Source organism: Hippopotamus amphibius, chromosome 15 (genome assembly GCF_030028045.1).
Source record: "Hippopotamus amphibius kiboko isolate mHipAmp2 chromosome 15, mHipAmp2.hap2, whole genome shotgun sequence".
NCBI lineage: Eukaryota > Metazoa > Chordata > Mammalia > Artiodactyla > Hippopotamidae > Hippopotamus > Hippopotamus amphibius.
In genome coordinates, this window is record NC_080200.1 from 6,748,592 (window position 1) to 6,768,196 (window position 19,605).

At 54.3% G+C, this 19,605-nt stretch overlaps 1 protein-coding gene and 1 pseudogene across 2 annotated transcripts; both read right to left on the bottom strand.

Annotated features, from left to right (window-relative positions):
• Positions 1–33: 33 nt before the first annotated feature.
• KANK3 (KN motif and ankyrin repeat domains 3) lies at positions 34–13,098 on the bottom strand. 2 transcript variants are annotated; one of them, XM_057709928.1, is made up of 12 exons: positions 13,065–13,098; positions 11,602–11,679; positions 9,758–10,169; positions 7,702–8,967; positions 7,523–7,622; positions 7,135–7,332; positions 6,952–7,039; positions 6,241–6,457; positions 1,812–1,954; positions 1,481–1,681; positions 1,299–1,397; positions 34–394 (listed from the first exon to the last, which is right to left on the bottom strand). In XM_057709928.1, exons 3-12 carry the CDS (start codon positions 9,789–9,791, stop codon positions 317–319), a joined length of 2,424 nt encoding a protein of 807 aa, XP_057565911.1. In that variant the 5' UTR covers positions 9,792–10,169; positions 11,602–11,679; positions 13,065–13,098; the 3' UTR covers positions 34–316. The 2 variants fall into 2 exon arrangements, with proteins under 2 accessions (XP_057565911.1, XP_057565910.1); XM_057709927.1 differs by having other exon boundaries at positions 6,952–7,042.
• A 5,985-nt stretch (positions 13,099–19,083) lies between these two features.
• LOC130837619 (small nucleolar RNA SNORA40) lies at positions 19,084–19,165 on the bottom strand (annotated as a pseudogene).
• Positions 19,166–19,605: the final 440 nt, after the last annotated feature.

Consider the following 19,605-nt stretch of genomic DNA (forward strand, 5'->3'; position numbering starts at 1 on the left):
TCTCCCATGGGGCCCCCAGGTGGTCACTGACCCACTGCACTCTGGAAGGTGGAGGGGAGGTGTTGTTTTCCCCAACAAGGCATTTTCATTTTGAGCAGGGAGAGCCATGTGTCTGTGTGTATCTCCAAAACAAGACAAGCTGAGTCAGGAATGTTTTATTAAGGAGGGCTGGAGGAGTGAGTGCTTTTAGCCCGCACCTCACCCTGCAGAGTTCAAGCTGAACCCCTCCCTGTGACTCCTGACCCCTGCTGTGCCCAGAGGTCCATGTGGGGGAGAGAATGCCCTCCCCCAATCCAGGTCCAGTGTGTCAGGCCAGTCACTGAGGTGGGGGGTCCTCTCCACTGTCACTGCAGTCTCCTTCACCAGGCTTGGCCGTTGGGGAGTCAGAGGGCAGCTGGTGAGAGAGATTGTGGGGGGAGGGTCTTATCAGTCTCCTGTAGGCAGGACACTGGGTGTCCGCTCCCTTGGACTCAGGGATGCGTAGCCTAGTGGAGGTCTTGCCTCTGTCCACTGACCCTGCCTAAGCAGGAACCCCACCTTTTAACAGCAGAGCCAGGCCGCCTGGGTTTGAATCCTGCCTCTGTCCCATCTGGTCTGGAAGAGGCACTTGGCTTCCATGGTTCCTTTCCCACATGGCTAGAGGAGAGTGTGGGATGGCTAGACTCACAGGATGAGTGTTTGGTTTGGTTTGGCCACTCCATGAAGCATGCGGGATCTTAGTTACCTGACCAGGAATCAAACCCGTGCCGCCCTGAAGTGGAAGCGCGGGGTCTTAACCACTGGACCGCCTGGGAAGTCCCAGGATAAGTTTTAACTATGAAAGTGCTGAGAATAGCCTGACACTTTTCCTGTTAAGTAGGAGCCTCTCCCCCTTGGGGACAGATTCAGTGCTGTGCCCCCAGACCAGTCCTTACTGCCTGCTGGCAAACTCATTGTCTCCAACCTTGACTGCACCCCCTCCCCTCCCCCCCTCACTCCTAAGGGTCCCTTATTCTTTTGCTATGAGCCTCCCTGGGGGTGGTAACAGGAGTCCACTAACATGACGTGGTCTGACTTATGTCTCACAACCCCCTCTGGAGGCCTCAGGCTCATGACCTGTAAAGTGAAGGTGTGTCTAACTTTTAGGGGTTCTGCAGGTTGAATATCAAATCCCAGCCATATAGAATTCAGACCCGGGTTCCCCACCCCTGGTGCTCCCCCGGGGTGCAGGAAGAGAAGCCACCTTCCTGGAACACACTTGGTATCCCTGAGCTGTGCAGCTGGGAAACTCTGTCTCCTGGGGCTGGGACTGCACTCACCAGGGGACCAGGTTGGCCTGAGCTCAGGTGGGCATGCAGCAGAGTGGCCACCTCATCCTGCTCAGCCTCCAGGGCGATGGCCAGGGCACTGGTGCCCTCCTGAGGGAGGATAGGGACAGTGAGATCCCTGAACCAAGGCGTGACTACCTCACCACCCCCACACCAGCCCCGTGGTGGCTCACGTTGTCCAGGAGGGCGGGGTCGCAGCCTGGCTGGGCCAGCAGCAACCGCACAGTGTCCAGGCGCCCGTACTCGCTGGCGCACATCAGTGCTGTGGCCCCATCTGCATCCTGCGCGTTCACGTCGGCCCCACATGCCAGCAGGGCCGCCACCATGTCCTGGCGGCCGTGGCTGATGGCCAGCATGAGGGCTGTCTGTCCCGTCTGGGGAGTGGAAAAGAAGGGGACAGGGCTGGTGTGGACTCTGGGGCATGGGGGGGAGGGGGTCGTCACAGACATTTGCTTCCACAATGTGACCCCTGGACTCAGAGCCAGGGAGGTGGTATCTACGCACCTGGCTAGCCTTGGCGTTAACGTTGCCCATGTGGAAGAGTCTCTGGACCACGGCCATGTCCTCCTCTCGCCCCACAGAGGTGAGTGCGGCCAGCATGAGGGCAGAGTAGCCAGCTCGATTCTGGTGATCAATCTTGCAGACCCCTGGGAGAGAAGAGGGGTTGGTGCACCGAGGAGTCAACACCCTCTTGTCCACTAGCCTCCGTCAAAGCCTCCGGTTCATTTGTTCAGGCAGGTTGGTCACTGAGGGTCATGTGTGATTTTACTGTTCCCTTTGCCTATAAGGCTCTCCCCTCAAGAGCCACATGGCTCTTCCCTTAACTTCAGGGTTCTGCTCAAATCTCACCTCAGTGAAGAGTTTCCATACCTCCGTATTTGAAACTTGTTTTGGGGCTTGGTTCTGTCTGCTGCTGTATCCCCCAGTACCTAGAGCAATACCTGCCACCTGCTAGGTGCTTGATAAATGGATGTTTCTATTTTCACGGCTACTACCCACCAAGCCACCACTGTAGTTCTCCCAAAAAAATGCCAGCCGGGCCTCGCTGGTGTCCCAAGTCCGTTCCAGTTTCCATGCAGCAGCCAGAAACAAAAGAAATTTGGTCCCATCACCTATTTAAAGCCTTCCTGTGTCCCCACTGCACCTGGAATACAGGCCATTGTTCACCACAGCCTCTGAGGCTCTGTTATCTAACACCTGTTGCTTCCTCTGAGTCCTCCTTCCCCCTCCAAGCCTATGATTGAATTGTGTCACACTCCCCACCCCAAAAGATAGGTTGAACGCCTCTAACACCCAGTACCTGTGAATGTGGCCTTAATTGGAAATGAGATCTTTGCAAACCATAATCAAGTTAAGATGAGGTCATTATGATAGGCCCTATTCCATACGACTGGTATCCTCAGAAGAAACAGACTGCTGTGTGATGCCAAAGGCAGAGAAGACAAGCTGCTGTAAGCCGTGGAGCGCTAACGGTTGCTGGCTACCACCAGAAGCTTGCGGAAAGGCACAGAACAGATTCTCCCTCTGAGTCCCTAAGAATGAACCAATCCTGCCAACACCTTGATTTTGGACTTTCTGGCCTCCTGAACTGCAAGAAAATGAATTTCCGTCCACCCAGGTAGTGGTACTTCCTGGTACTTTGTTACAGCAACCCTAGGAAACTCACAGCCTGGTTACTGCTGCCCTTCCTTCAGAACTGAACACAAACATCAGCTCCATTTCCTCTGGGGTCAGTTCTGTTACCATCCTGGCCCTCTCCCTCACAGCACAGCACCTACCTCTGTTTGGATCTCATTCCCCAGGGTGTTCAGTGCTCATGTACCCCACCATTCTGAAAGTTCCACAAAGCTCGGGACAGTTTGGGGAGATGAATGAGTGGGAGAGGTTTGGGGAAAGGAGTGGATCAGGGTCATGGAGAGGGTGCCCTAGCGCGAGGGGATCTGAGGCAGCCAGCTGGGGAGTAACAGGGCTAAGTCAGGATTAAGGGTGTCCCCTAATTGTGTGGTCAGGGGTCCCTGGGGCCTTGCATCAGGTGGTGAGCAGCAGGTGAGAGCTGGCAAGCTAAGTTACATCTGCTGCTCCCCATCACTCCCCATCGCTTGCCTTACTGCCTGAACCATCCTCCACCCCGACCCGTGGAAAAATTGTCTTCCATGAAACCGGTCCCTGGTGCCAAAAAGGTTCCGGACCAGTGGTCTAGGTGTCCATTCCTTCCACAAGCTTCTATGACCCTGGTGGAGGATGCTGGGTGCAGAAGGGGGGCTCAGAGAAATAACCAAAGCTGGGTCTGTGCAGCTAGCCAGGGAACCCACCTATTTCCCCCCTCTCCCTTTCCTTTCCCCAAGGCCTTGCTAAGCTAAAGGATTACCCTGTTTGTTTCCCTCCCCTGGTTTTATTTTGTCATCGTTCTTGACCCTATTGGAAACTATGTTTACTTGATAATTATCTGCCCCCTCCCCACACACACCCACCCAGAGCCCCCATTCATGAAAGCTCTTTCATTCATTCATTCAACAAACACTTGAGGGTCTACTGTGTGCCACACGGGTTGCCAAGGGGAATGGGGAGGCGTTTGAAAGAGTACTTAAAGGAGAAGTCAGTGTCAGGCCAGAGGGTGAGCAAGGAGACAAAGCAGTGAAATAAGGTGGGAGCAATGGATACTGGTCCCTCGAGGTCCAAGGATTGTGGGAGTTGGGCAACAGGAGACAGTAAGCTGAGATGTTGGGAGGTGAGGGTTCAGGAGAGAATGCTAGGCAGTGAGATTATGGAGGGAGCATAGTTACTGATGATGTCAAGGTCTTGAAGTGACCTTACAAGTGTAAGGCTGATGTAGGGTGGTGGTCAAGGTGAAGGGAGAGGAGTGGGTCAAAGAGCTGAGAAGGGACTTCCCTGGTGGTCCAGAATTTAAGACTTCACACTTCCACTGCAGGGGGTGCGGGTTTGATCCCTGGTGGGGGAACAAAGATCCCACATGTCATGCGGTGTAGCTGGGAAAAAAATAAAAAAGGAACTGAGAAGCCAGGAGGTGGGAGGGATTACCCATCAGGAGACTGAAATTGGTGAGGATGAGGCTGGAGAGGAGAACTGGCCAGGAGCTAAGATTCAAGAAATGAAGAGTGATGAGGTCAGTAGGAGAAGTCAGCTGGCATGGAGGTGGTAGTGGTCTGATCAATAAGAGGCTCCAAGATGGGACTTAAGCAGGAAGGGGAAAAGGTCTGGAAGTGGAGATAAAGAACAAGGAGGACACAGCCATGTCCAGGCCCTTCATTCCAGGGAGATAAGAAAGAGCCCCTGTGTGTGTGTGTGTTGGGAGGAGGGGGTGCATTGAGGGCTCTGGGTCCTGGGGGGAGGAGAGGGCCAGAGGGGCTGACCCATGTGAGAACCAGAAGGCCCACAGCAAGGTCTGGAAAACTGGAGCCGAAGGGGCAATTCAGATGCAGGGAATAAGGGGATCCAAGGAGCCTTGGGCCTTTTGCAACCAAGATGACTACCTTGCCACCTGCCACAGCCCCAGTCCTTAGCCCCCTTTAAGACAGGAGCTGGGGGACTTGCCTGTGGTGCAGTAGTTAAGAATCTGCCTGCCAATGCAGGGGACACGGGTTCAGTCCCTGGTCTGGGAAGATTCCATGTGCCAAGGCGCAGCTAAGCCCATGTGCCTCAATTACAGAAGTCCACGCACCTAGAGCCTGTGCTCCGCAACAAGAGAAGCCACCACAATGAGAAGCCTGTGTGCAGCAATGAAGACCCAATGCAAAAAATATATATATCTTTTTCTTGGGGGGGGGGGGGCGCGGCTGTACCACACAGCATGTGGGATCTTAATTCCCTGACCAGGGATCGAACCCGAGCCCCCTGCATTGGAAGCGTGCCGTCTTAACCACTGGACCACCAGGGAAGTCCCAGGAAATACCTTTTGAATTCATGCATCATCCCCTCTTCCCAAGCCCCAGCTCCCTGTCCGGCCCCAAGCAGCTGTGCCTTTCCGCCTCCGGTTACCAAGACCTGCAGGGATGGAACGGATCTGTGTATTTAGGGGGGTGGCATGGGGGATGGGACAGCAGGACCCGCCTCAGCCTGCAGTGAGAGTGAGAGGCCTCCCAGGGCAGGCCCCAGAGGATACTGGACCTGAAGGAGGATACCTGGGAGAGCTCTTGGTGGGCAATCCATTTGTCTAGCGTCCACTGTCCCCTCTGCTGTGTGAGTCCCATGGGGGTAGCTCAGCCCCATCCCGGCACTGCACTGGTACCTGGATGACTCTCAATACATGTCTGTGGGCTCAGCAACACCTGGATGTGTGTATGTCTGCACCAGAGGGGGAAACGTTGAGGCAGATGATAGAAATGTGTGTGAGATGGAGCCAGTGAAGGGCCTGGCAGGGGAGGACTGCAGGCCCAGTGTCCCAGCCCGGAAGGCGGTCACAGCCCTGACCAGTGAGGACTTTCCCTGGAGGCTGCTGAGGCAGTGGATAGATGCTAGGGCTTAGGAATGAGGTGAGCGCCAAAACTGGAGATTCAGGGACAGAAGGCATGGGGACCACTGACTGACCTGCGTGCCTGGCACTGTTCTACGTGTGTTATCACAATTGCCCAGGGAGGGAGGCATTGCATCCCCCGCTTCACAGATGAGGAAGCAAAAGCTGGTGAAATGAAGTGATTCCTCTAAATTTAGGTCCACCTAATCCCAAAGCCCAGAATACCGCCCCCCACCCACCCCCGCAAGGTGAGATACAGGTCAGGACAGAGCTCAGAGCTCGGAGAGGTCAGCCTATCCACAACGGGTCACGTAACCTCCAGGGAAGGGCCAGTGGTGCCCTCTGCCTGGCCAGCCCTTCTCTGCATGCTCCTCCAGGTCTTCCCAGCCAGGACCTGCCCAGATTGTCCCTTCTGCGGCGCCCTATTCCCTGGCGCCCTCCCCACCCCTCCTCAATGCTGACCCGTATCCAGCAGCAAGCTCGCGATGGCCAGGTTCCCATGGGACACGCTGTAGTGCAGGGCTGTGTTCCCGTTGCCATCCGCCAGATTCACCACGTGCTCCAGCAGCTCGCGTCCCAGGCGCGCCGCCGCGCCCAGCACCCCGGCCACGATCTCTGCTTGAGAGCGCCGCTGGCTCGACACTCGAAACCACTCCTGGGCCACCAGGCGCGCCGCGCCCTGCCAGGACGAGGGAAAAGACATCAGCGATGGTCCAGGGCAGGGTGGCCGGGAGAGTGTCCGGGCGGGACTGGGAACCCAGGCAGGGGAGGACGGTCGCTTCGGGGGGTGGGGGTGGGAGGGGGTGGACCCGTGGGGCCGCATCCCTTTCGAGGAGGGAGTACAGTTAGTGCGGGTACGCGGCTCGAGAGGGGGGCAGGGATGCTCCCCTTCTGAGGAAGAGCCTGTGGAAGAAGCTGAAGTGGAGGAAGGCGGTGAGCGCTTGTCTTTGGGGAGTCCGGGAGTGGGACTGGGGCTTGGGGCGGACCGTTTTTGGGAAATCGGGGAAAGATCAGCCCCGTCCTGAGGCGGAGATCCCTCTGGAGAGCTTGGGATCCGTAGAGGTCCCGGGCGCGAGGTGACAAAACTTGAGACCCCCCAACCCCAACTCTAAAGAACCCGATGCTCTTCCCCAGGTGGGCGTCAGAGGCGGGCCTACGACTCCCTGCACTCACACTGTCGCGGGGGACTCCGCGGGGCCGGCTCAGCTGCCGTTGCAGCGCTGCGCACGCCTCCCTCAAACGTGGGCTCAGCTCGCACCTACTGCTGAGGAGACGGAGACAGGGAGAGGCTCAGGAGGGGTCAGGAGCCGGAAAAGAGAGCAACCGTCCCCATTCCGTGTCCTGGGCGCTGCTCACCTCCCCTGCGCACCCGGCTGAGCCTCTGGCTCTGCCTCCGGCTCGGGGTCCCGGGCCTCCTCGCTGCTGGGAGGGCCAGGGGTCCCGGCGTCGGATCCCCCGCCGCTGTCGTCACCTGAGCCCGAGGAACTGCCCCTCGGGGGCTCAGCAGCGCCGTCCTCACTGTCGCTGTCGCCCTCACTGGATGAGCTCTCGTACCTGGGGGCAGGGGGGGAGGCATCTGCTGGAGTCCAGAGAGGTGGGAGCGGCTGTTCCCATTTTACAGAGGAGGACACTGAGGCTTGCCAAGACCACGCTGTGAGCGTGAGGCAGAGCTGGGATTCAAACCCCAGGCCAGTCCCAGAAGATGCTGCCCAAGGGGTGGGGGTGGGGAGGTGGAAGTGCTCACTCTCCGTTGAGGACCCCAACAAACTGCAGGCTCTTGGGTCCGGGGCTGGGTTGGGCGCCAGGGGTCCCGTCTCTCCTCTTCATGATGGATTTGAGGGTGCCTGGTGGAGATCAGATGAGGACACTGAGTTCGAATTCGGCGGCCAGCAACCCCGGGCTCAGCGAGGGACGGGGACTCACCCGCGGGTGCCACTGCCCTGTCCCCCTCCGTGGGTCCCGGCGGGTTCTCCTGCGTCGGGGCAGGGGCCTCCACGGGGGGCTCGGTCTGCGTGGCCGTCTCGGCACAACCCCACGGGGTCTGGGTGGCGGCCTCGCACGGCTGGGACCGGGCCGCCGCCGCCGCTGCCTCTGCCTCGCGGGCCTCCTCCAGCTCGCACAGCCGACCCCGCAGGAGCTCGCTCACCCCGCGCTGATGCTCCAGGCTGGCGCGAAGCAGCTCCAGCTCGCGCTCGGCGGCAGCGGGCAGCCCCAGCAGAGCTTCCGTCACCCACGCTTCCGCCTCGAGGGTCTCGGGAGCTGCCCCCACGCCGGCCTCCTGGGTCTCCCGCACAGCCTGGGCTCCCGCCTCTTGGGTCTCCGGCACGGTCTGGGTGCCCGCCTCCCGCGTCTGGGGCGCCCCGTCGAGGACGGGCAGCGCACCCTCGCCGCGGCTGGGAGCCTCCCCGTCTGGGCCGTCAGCCCCGGGGCTGGCCCTGGCGCGAACGCCGCGCTCAGAGGTGGCCAGGCGCTCGGTGAGACGCCGCAGCTGAGCAAGCTTGTCCGGGCGCGCCTCGGCCTCCCCGTCGGGCTCGGGCTGCCGGCGCCCAGCCAGCAACCGCGCCTTCTCGGCGCGCAGCGCGCGCACCTGCTCCTGCAGCTCGGGCAGCGCGCGCGCCTGCTCCTCGAGCTCGCGCAGGCGCCGCAGCGCCGCGGCCATCTGCTCGCGCACCAGCTGCAGCTGCGCGGGGCCGGGCGAGGCCAGGGCCGGGTTGGGGGCGGGACTGCTGTGGCCGGACCCGCGCGGGCTGCGCGGTATCGCGCGGGCTGGGCTGGGCGCGCACTCGTGCGCCTGCGCGAGCTCCAACCGCCGGCTGGTCTCCAGGAGCGTGCGCTCGACGCGCGGGTTGCGCACGGGTGCGCGCGGCGACAGCGGCTGCAGCATCAGCCCCGACGGCGCGCCCGGGGAGAGTGCGCCCGGAGCTCCGCCATCGTCACTGGCCAGGGACTCGCTGGATGTCCAGGCGCCTGGGCTGCGCGCGCCTGCGAGGCCGGCCCGGGGCGCTCGGGGGCGGCGCGCGGGCGGGGGGCCCGGGGCCCGGCGGGCGGCGGGGCCGCGCTCCAGCTCCTCCACGTACTTGAGGAAGTCCAGGTCCAGGTGGAAGCCATAGGGCGTCTCCACCGAGTAGGGCGAACTCGGGCTGCGGGCGCCCCCAGTCGTGCTGGGGCACAGGCGAGGGCCGCCCAGGTCTGTGGGCATGACAGGGGCGTGGAGGGGCGTCAAGCTGGAGAGACCCGGAGAGACTGAACAAAAGGAGCGCTTTCCCACCTCCCCACGACACGCCTGCACGATTCCCCCGGCACCAGACCCTGCACACCTGCCACTGAACACCCGAGGCTTAAACGCCTCTCTGCACCCAAAAGGTCGTGCAATCACGCGTTAATTGAGCACCTACTATGTACCAAGCGCTTTCCTAGGCGCTGTGGACATAGCAGTGAGCAAGACAAGAATACCTGCCCTCTTGTAAGAGGCAGATAAACACAATCGTTCCAAATGGTGCTTCCCAAGATGAAACAGAGAATAACTGACAGATTTGGGCTCTGGCTGTGAGGACAGATTTCCTGTGGAGGGAATTTATAAGTTGAGCCCTGAATGAGGAGGAGGAAGCAGCTGGGATGGAAGATTCCTAAAAGAAAACAGCCCATGCAAAGACCCTGGGGTGGAATGAGTAGGGTGGGCCTGAGTAAGAGCGGGATGGATGTGAGGATGTGCAGAGTGAAGGAAGGGAGTGGGGAGACGAGTAGGAGAGGTGGGCTTTGGCCAGCTTGTGGGGAACCTTCTGGGCCACCACAAGGAGTTGGAGTTCTATTCCACCTGTGATAGGGCACCAGAGGCAGATTTTAAGCAGGGCCATGATATTATCCACCTTTATAAAGGGCCCTCTGGCCACTCTGCAAAAGGGGGAGCTGCAGGGCTGTGTCGGCACCTGGGTGCCAAGTGTGGGTCTGCACACACACAAATCCCATTTTGCACACTTACCAGGCAGGTTCTGATTCAGGGCAAACTTGGCCATGTTTCCTGGAGTAGCCGCCAGACACACCCTGAAAAAGGTCCCCAGAGGGGGTGAGGGTGGGGCTGGGCCCTATCCCTCTGGCTGTGCTTCTGAGGTCAGTCTGGACTCTGAGTGAGTAAACAAACCCAGGAGCTCCTCTCCACCCCCCATTTCCCCCCACATTGGCCCTCTCCTCCTTCCTCCCTCAAGTGGCCTTTAAAGTTTGGAATGAATGACTTTGGGGACCCTCACGTGCCAGGCCTTGGCCTGCAGGGCAGGAGGAAGCAGGAAGGGCATCAAAAGGAGAAGAGAGGGGAATTCCCTGGCGGTCCAGTGGTTAGGACTCCGAGCTTCCACTGCAAGGACGCGGGTTTGATCCCTGGTCAAGGAACTAGGATCCTGCATGCCACGTGGCAAAAAAAAAAAAAAAAAAGAGAGAGAAAGAGAAGAGAGGATGGTGACCAAGAGAACAAGAACAGCTGGGGTGGGGGGGAGGGGAGCAGGAGAGGTGCATTCCAGACCTGCTGAGTTTTCTTCAGTCCTTGGGGAAAATTAGAAATTGATGCTCAAAGGGGTGGAGTGTGAACATTCAGAAGAGGAAGGCGAGAGCTGGAAGCCCTTCATGGGCTCATGTACAGCTGAATTTATACCAGGGTCCCTTGTGAGATCCTTTAGGAATGATGGAGAGTTGTGGACCAGATGCACCAAGAATGCAAATCAATGGATACCAGCCTCCCTGGGATGTCTCTACTGGAGTGCCACAGGGCTCTGCCCTTGGCTTGTAAGATATTGTAGTGGAACCACAAGCACCCAGGTTGTCAGAGCGGTGGCTAGGGAATTCCCTGGTGGTCCAGTGGCTAGGACTCTGCTTTCATTGCTGAGGGCCCGGGTTCAATCCCTGGTCAGGGAACTAAGATCCCATAAGCTGCACCATGTGGCACGGCCAAAAATAAGAGAAACAAACAAAAAACAGAGCTGTGGCTATGCTTAGGGCTAAAGGGAGAGAGCCTCTTCAGGTGATGTGATGGAGGCTCTAGGAAACTGAGGGACATTGGGCCACATCTAATAATGTGACACTTAACAAGGACAAATACTGAGTCCAGAACTTTGATTCCAAAAGCACAGGGCAGGAAAGATGGGATTTTGAAGAGTCCACTTGGAAAACCCTCAAGGAAGGGAAAGCAGCTTGTATAGAGTGCCTACTGTATGCCTGGCCTGATTAAATGTCACCCCTCGCCCCCGCAAGTGTAATCCTGCAAGGTGGGTTGGTTCTCCCTTTTCCAGATGGGGGAAACTAAGGCATAAAGCATTTAAGTCAACTGCCTATGGGAAATGCCCTCAGACTGGGCTCTTCTCATCTTCTGGGGATCTCTTGTCTGCCCAGCCCTCCACCCACAGGTGCCTGCAAGACCCGATCTGTACTCTTCCTGACCCACTGCCCATCTGTGCTAACCACCTGGCAACCTTCCCAGCCACTACTTCTGGTCTCCTGCACTCCTGATGACCACCTGGGTGCCTAACACCCACCAGCAACTGAGCACCCATTGGGCCACCTGACTCATTCTGCTCCACAGCTGGGGGAACCCTCCCACTCACCATGCAGCCTGGGGCCCTGAAACCTCCCCCACCCCACCCCAAGGAGGGGGAGTAGCAGGGAACTTCCAGTCCTGAAGCAGCTGTTTCCTGTCCCCTCACACTGGCTGCAAGGGGCCGGCCAGCAGTGCAGCACGGAGGACAGCCAGTGCCTCTCAGGACTTGTTTTCAGGAAACCGCCAGGGAAGAGCTGGGTCATGGAAAAAACCTGGGCCGGGACTTAGGGGTCTGGGCTTACCTCACACACAGCTGGCCGTGTGACTCAGTGGGGTCAGCCGCCTCCTCCGGGGACCTGGTCACACCCAAATCTGAGACCCTGGGAATTCAAAAAACAGCTGGGGGCCATTCCTAAGACCCAAACCAGCTGCAGCAGCCAGACCCAGAGGCTGGCCTGAAAAATGGGTGGACGCCCCAAGAATGGTAGAGAACAATATAATGACTTTTGCCACTTAGTGCGGGCTAGCCTCTGTTCTAAGAAATTCATGGGTGTTAACCTAAAAAAAAATCCTGGGTAGACCCTTTGAGACCCTTTGAGGTAGGTTTTCTTAGCATTATTCTTTCCCCCATTGTGCAGATGGAGAAACTGAGACACAGAGGTTAAGTGACCCAGCCAAGGTCACACATGGGCAAGAAGCAGGATTTGAACCCAGCAGCTTTGCCAGTGTTTCTGCGCTGACCACTCCCCTTGACGCCTTTCTATAAACAGCCCTCCCCTCCCCAGGAGGGGCAAAGAGTCAGAGGGGGTCGGCGCTCCCGCCTGTCCCCTGCGTCGTCCCAGATGCGAAGAGCAGGCGCAAACTCTAGCGGCTCCAGGGGCTGCAGGCTCAGCGGAGTGGGGCGTACAGCTGCCCTCCCCTCTCCTCCGCTCCTTGCCCGAGCTGTCACGGCTAGATCCGGATCCTTCGCCTGAGACCCCCTCATTAGGCCGTCAGAGCCGACTGCCACACGCCCCCACTCCCGCCCCAGGGACTATTTTGGGACTCAGAGCTGTGCACACAAAACCTGAGGGGTGGGGGACGCGGCGGGCAGTGCAGATCCCGGTCTTGGGGAGGGGGCGTCTTCCCGGATTGAGGCTCTGGGTGGTGGCACCCCCTAATGCAGGGGCGGGACCCTCAGACCCCTGAAGTGGGCGTAGTGGCTGATGATAGTGCAAGGGGGAGGTCCTGAGGTCAGCACCCTCTCACCCCCTGTCCCCGCAGGACGGCCTCACAGAGACAGAGCAGCTTCCTACAGGAAACGCCGCCGGGCGGTTCCATCCGCAACCCATTGTCTGCTGGCCCCGGGGGCCATCCGTCCCTCCCCCCGACACCGTTTCCGAATCACCCCCCCGCTCCCCACCCCCCCAACACACACACACACACACTCGGGTCTAGCGCGAGGAGACGGACCCGGGTCCCCAGGCTGTCCGGGAGCGACTCTGGGAAAGGATCCCGGAGTCGGTTGGGCGCCACGGGACGAACGACACCCCCCCCCCCACTTCGCTCCTGAAGGGCGGGAGGAAGGAGACCTCACGAATCCAGAGGTCCGCGGCTATGCTCACCCACCCACCTGGGGCTCCCAGTGTGGGAGGGGTCCCAGCCAGAGGACATAGCGCCCGCCCCGTCGCAGCGCGCTGCGGAGCTAGAAGTGCAGCGCCCCGTCCCGGTGCGAACCCTAATCCCCCCAGGAACCCCATCGGTGCCCCGAAAGCTGGTGCTTTACCTGAAGCCGCAGCACCAGCCGCGCCCGCACCCGAACCCGCCCCCTCGAAGCTCGGGGACCGGTTATCAAGGCCTTGACCCTAACTGACAGCCACGTCAGCCCACCAGCGTCCGATGCTCTCCGAACTGTCCAATGGCGAGGCGGGGTGGGCCGTGCTGTGCCGCCGCCGAGAGTGTGGGGCGTGGCTGGGGGCGGGGCCTGGAGTGAAGGCAAGGGCGCTCGGGTCCGGAGTGCTGCCCAGCGAAGGGCTAAAGGGTTCAGATTTGATCCACAGGGGACAGGAAGCCACGAGAACACTCTAAGCAGGAGAGGGATCCGGTGGGAATTTGTATATTTGGAAGATCCCTTGTGTGGAAGCTGGAAGGACTGATGCTCCTGTCCCAGGGTCTGGATGAGGGACTGGGACACTGGATCTTTCCCACCGCAGGGCCTTTGCACATGCTGTTCCAACTTCCTGAACTGTTCTTCCCTGCACCTGTTCACTTGGCCACCTTCTCCTACCTTGGGGGGCTCAACCTATGTGTTCTTGTCCCCTAAACGCCTAACGTGGACCTTCTCCAGTCATTATCTTTCCAGTCACTCTGTTTTATGAAACTAATAGCTACTTTCACTATCTGAAAAAAAATCTATCGTTTATTAATTTACTTGTTTGCTATCTGTCTCCCCCCATAAGGATAGGGAACTGATTGATTTTGATCACTGTTTTATCCAGTGCCCCAAGTACACAGAAGGTACTTAATATATGTTTGTTGAAGAAACAGACTCACAGACATAGAGCCTGGACTTGTGGTTGCCAAGGGGAAGGAGTGGTGGAGGAGGGAAGGATTGACCAAACCACTTGGCTTTCAGGATCTTAGTTCCCTGATCAGTGATTGAACCCTCACCTTCGGCAGTGAAAGCACAGAGTCCTAATGATACCAAAAACTTGGACTCTCTGCACTGGTGCCAGATTGAGTCTCAGAGACAGAATTTTGGGTGAAGTAGAAAAGGATAGCTTTATTGCTTTTCCAGGCAAAGGAGGACACAGAAGTCTCCTGTCTTGAAAAACTGTGTGTCCCCCACTCTTTTTTAACTATGGTAGCTTTAGAATATATTTTAATACCTGAAACTCTTTTTTGCAAAATTTATGGGCTATTTCCATTATCCTTTTTTTTCTTCCAGGTAAATTGTAGAATCCTGTCGAGTTTCCCCCATAAAAGTACACTGGAGTTAAAAAAATTTTTTTTTTATAAAATGCATTACAAAACAGAAACAGACTCACAGACTTCACAAACAAACTTATGGTTACCAAATGGGAGAGGTTGGGAAGAGGGATAAATTAGGACTTTGGGATTAACATATACACACTACTATACATGAAATAGATAATTAACAAGGAGCTATTGTATAGTACAGGGAACTCTACTCAATATTCTGTAATAATCTATACGGGAAAAGAATCTGAAAAAAAGAGTGGCTATATGTATATGTATAACTGAATCACTTTGCTGTACACCTGAAATTAACACAACTTTGTAACTCAACTATGCTCCAATATAAAATAAAAATTAAAGGTGGGAGGGAGGCTCAAGAGGGAGGAGATATGGGGTTGTATGTATAAATACAGCTAATTCATTTTGTTGTACAGTGGAAACTGGCACAGCATTGTAAAGCAATTATACTCTAATAAAGATCCAAGGGGAAAAAATTAAATAACAATAAATAAAATGCACATACACATAGAGCTAAATCCAAGAAACCACATAAAATAAATGTATAACTTAAGGAGTTCCTGAGAGGCAGTTCTCAACCAGGGCGGATTTTGCCCCTTGGGAGATATTCAGCAATAACTGGAAACATTGTTGATTCTCAGGATGGAGTGGGAGAAGGGCTGTTCTTGGTCTGTGGTGGATGGAGGCCAGGGATACGGCTAAAGATGTTGTGATGCACAGGGCAGCCGCCTACAACCAAGAATTATCTGGCCTGAATGTTTGTAGTGCTAAGTGTGAGAAACTCAGCTAGAAGGCAAACATCATTTTAACTCCAGCCCAGGTCAACAAAGAGCATGTCACCAGCTACCCCAGAGGCCCCTCTAACAGGCTCCATCCCAATCACAGTGTCTCCTTGCTCCACAAAGTAACCACTGTTGTGACTTGTGTAATAATCACTGCCTGGCATTTCTGAATAGTTTATCATGCAAGTTTGAATCTCTAGACACTGTGGTTTAGTCTGGCCCATTCAAAAAACAAAATAATATGTCTTTTAAGCCTCTTTTAATTCATGGGTTCCCCCTCTATCTCTTACCTCCCTTACAATAAATCGATTGCACAACTCAGGCTGTTTCCCACAGTCTGGGTGGTGCCGATCCCACCCTCACGGTGCACACTGGCCTGGTCCCCTGTCCATCATCTTCCATGCAAATTGCCAGTTGTTTCCAGAAGTGGGATCAGACTAAGGTTTGATGCCTTTGGCCCGGTTGTGGGTGTGGCTGGTCCCTTCATGTTGGGGCTCACACTCCTTGTCTCTCCTTGCATGAGGCGAGCGGCCATTGAGGACTAACTTGGTGGTGATTGCAAAATAGCGATGTCCTCCTCCTCGCATTTTGTCCTTGTTTATTAGCTAAAATTCTTCCCTTGCAGATGTTTCCCCTTTTGTTCCATTTGGTTACCCAGTGGCACGTTCATGTAGGAGTGCTTGATTCTTTCCTTTTAGAGACCATTTACCTAAATAGTGAATTAATTCCCCATAATCCTCTGAAAATGATACATTAGGCTGGTTCTTTTTTTCTTTTCTTTTTTTTTAAATTTTATTTATTTATTTTGGCTGTATTGGGTCTTTGTTGCTGCGTGCAGACTTTCTCTAGTTGTGGTGAGCAGGGGCTACTCTTTGTTGTGGTGTGCGGGCTTCTCATTGCAGTGGCTTCTCTTGTTGCAGAGCACGGGCTCTAGAGCGCAGGCTCAGTAGTTGTGGTGCATGGGTTTAGTTACTCCGTGGCATGTGGGATCTTCCTGGACCAGGGATTGAACCCGTGTCCCCTGTGTTGGCAGGCAGATTCTTAACCACTGTGCCACCAGAGAACTCCTCTTTTTCTTTTTTGATTGAAGTATAGTTGTTTTACATATATACACATATATATGTATATATGTGTGTGTGTGTGTATACATATATATTCTTTTCCAGATTTTTTTTTTTGGCCGCACCACAAAGCTTGTGGGATCTTAGTTCTCTGACCAGGGATTGAACCCGTGCCCTTGGCAGTGAAAGCGTGGAGTCTTAACCACTGGACTGCCATGGAATTCCCCAGATTCTTTTTCATTACATGTTATTGCAAGACATTAAATACACTTCCCTGTGCTATACAGTAAGTCCTTGTTTTTTCTCTATTTTGTATGCAGTAGTGTGTGTCTGTTAATCCCATACTCCTAATTTATCCCCTCTTCCCTTTATAACCGTAAGTTTGTTTTCTGTGTCTGTGTCTTTCTGTTTTGTAAATATGTTCATTTGTATTATTTTTTAGATCCCACAAAGAAGTGGTATCATACATTTGTCTTTCTCTGTCTGGCTTACTTCACTTAGTATGATAATCTTTATGTCCATCCATGTTGCAGATGGCAATATTTCATTCTTTTTTAATGGGTGAGTAATATTCCATTGCATATCTGTACCACATTTTCTTCATCCATTCAACTGTTTCTTTTTGTTTTTAAACTTGGTTAGGTTTTTTAAAATGAATTCATTATTTGGTTGTGCCGGGTCTTAGTTGCAGCAGGCAGGCTCCTTAGTTGCGGCATGCATGTGGGATCTAGTTCCCTGACAGGGATAGTATTTGGGCCCCCTGCATTGGGAGTGTGGAGTCTTACCCACTGCATCACCAAGGAAGCCCCAAAGATGGCTGCTTTTGTAGACAGAAGCTCTGTTTCCTATCTTTTCCTAACTGGCTGCTACTACCATATTGGAATGCTATTGGTATTGTGTATTTGTGTTCATTTGTTGTGTCCTATCTTTCTTAGAAACACTGAACGAGATAAAAATGGGGATGTGAGCGAGAGAGAGGGAGATGGAGTTGGAAGTGGAAGGGAAACCAGATGGAGGTAAGACTTGGGAGGTGAGAAAGTCAGGGCTTCAGCCTGGATGCAACCATAACCAGGTTGAAAGATGAAGGAGGGACCAGTTTGGGGGCAAAGTCATTATCCCTCCTCTGTACAAACCCTCTCATTGTTCCCATCTCATTTGATGTAAGAACTGAAATCCTTAGAGTAGCCCACAGTACCCTGATGACCTGCTCCTGTTCCTCTCTCCTCCCACTCACTCTCCTTGCTCCTTCTGTTCCATTAGGCATAATTCTGCCTCAGGGCCTTTGCACCTACTGCTCCATCTTCCTGGAACGCTCTTCCCATAAATGTCCACACAGCTTTCGCCTCACCTCTTCTGATCTTTGCTCAAATGTCACAATGAGGCTCCCCTGGCCATCTTCCCACGCTTTCTCTACTCAAGACACCTCCTTAGCCTGCACTAATTTTTTTCACTAGCACTTATTACCTTCTTATACATGTCTGTCTGTTCCTCACTGGAATGCCAGCCTCACGTGAGCAAGAACTTTTTTGTCTGTCTTCTTCACTTCCTGGTCCCCAGAGCCTCAGACAATTCTTGGCACACAGAAGGTGCTCTATAAATACTTGTTCGATAAATGAAAGGAAGGAAAGGTGAATTTGAACTCCATGTGGACCAAGGATCAAGGATTTCTGAGGGTGGACAGGAAGAACAAGCATCCCAGCCTCCCTAGCAAGCGTGGAAGTATGTAACAGGGAGAAGGCACTTTGATCGTGTGGGTGAAGGGGAAAGACACAATTAACTTTGATCTCTCTCTTTTGTTTTTTGGTTTGTTTGTTTGTTGTTTGTTTTCCACAACGTGTAAAGGTTTTTTTAAAATTATGTGCAACATAGACAAAATGATTTGTCAATAAATTTTTAAGGAATTTCATGTTCCAATTCTTTCCACTGCCAAGCACCTTAGTTCCTCCAAAGTCACAATCCTCAAGATAAGATAGCCTTTTGAAAAAGAAGCTTTGCTCAGTCCACAGTTGTCACGTCAGTTGGCCCACAATTCTTTTCGTCGGGCTTCTTTGATCCCCAACGGAATATGGACACACTTCAAAACTCCCCACCTGTAATCTTTGGGATCCAATTTCCTCAAGCAATTTATTTTTATTTATTTACTTATTTATTTATTTTGGCTGTCTTGGGTCTTCATTGCTGAGCACAGGCTTTCTTTAGTTGCAGCAAGCGGGGGCTGCTCTTTGTTGCAGTGCGCGGGGCTTCTCGTTGCGGTGGCTTCTCTTGTTGTGGAGCGCCGGCTCTAGGTGCGTAGGCTTCAGTAGTTGTGGCTCGCAGGCTCTAGAGCACAGACTTAGTAGTTGTGGTGCACGGGCTTAGTTGCTTCATGGCATGTGGGATCTTCCTGGAGCAGGGATCGAACCCATATGCCCAGCATTGGCAGGCAGATTCTTAACCACTGCACCACCAGGGAAGTCCCTCAAGCAATTTACTTTAAGACCATGTTTAGGGTCAGGAGATGAATCTGCCTGGTTCTAAATTTGACACCCTCTAAAAATGCATTATGTTCAAATCATATCGACCCCAAAGCTATCACACCCTTGAACAGTAGAGATCGTTGGGCTATGCCAATACCTTTTTTTTTTTTTTTTTTTTGGGCACACGGGCTTAGTTGCTCCGAGGCATGTGGGATCTTCCTGGAGCTGGGATCGAACCCGTGACCTCTGCATTGGCAGGCGGATTCTTAACCACTGCGCCACCTAGGAAGCCCCGCCAATACCTTTTTAAAGTCCAAACGCTGTTTTCAAGACAAAAGCTTTAAAAAAGGCCATCTTTGTTTTCTGTCTACATCAAAAGTAGAGTGCTAAATCAATATAGCTGATAATTTCCCTCATATCTTAAGCTTTCAAATTATCAGCTCTATAGTCCTGGAAGCAACTGTTATGTTTAACAATACACCCCCATCACTTGAATCTGTTTTAGGTATCATGGTCCTTCTTATCTGTATGAAAACTCATACTGAACAATGAGTTCTGGGTTGCAAAAGAGGATTAGATCTCTTAAATAAATTCCTTTTTTCCGGATTCCTAAGACCATTGATGGTAGAACATATAACCCTCCTCTGTCCCACCCTGCCCCAGGCTGAGGCTTGAGCCAGAGGAGAGGAGAGCAAGTCTGCCGGCCACTCCAGGATACACGTGAACCTCTTGGGAGCCAACTTCAGCCCCTTCGCCAGTTTGAGGGCCTCTTGGAAACTCCAGAGCAGCCTCCACCCCGGTCTGGAATGCTCAGCTGTCCCAGAGAGGCCGTGTCTGACCCTCAACATTCACATCCGCAGCCCTGAGGGATCATCAGCTCCAGCTGAGGGTCTCCAAGGGCAACATCTCCTTCTGCCCAGTCCCTGGCCTCGCCCTCCACCCTCCTCCCCAGGCTGAAAAATCTAACTGGTCCATATCCTATTAGTTTCACCACCTGAGTAGTTCTGGAATTCATCCCTTCTCCCCATCTA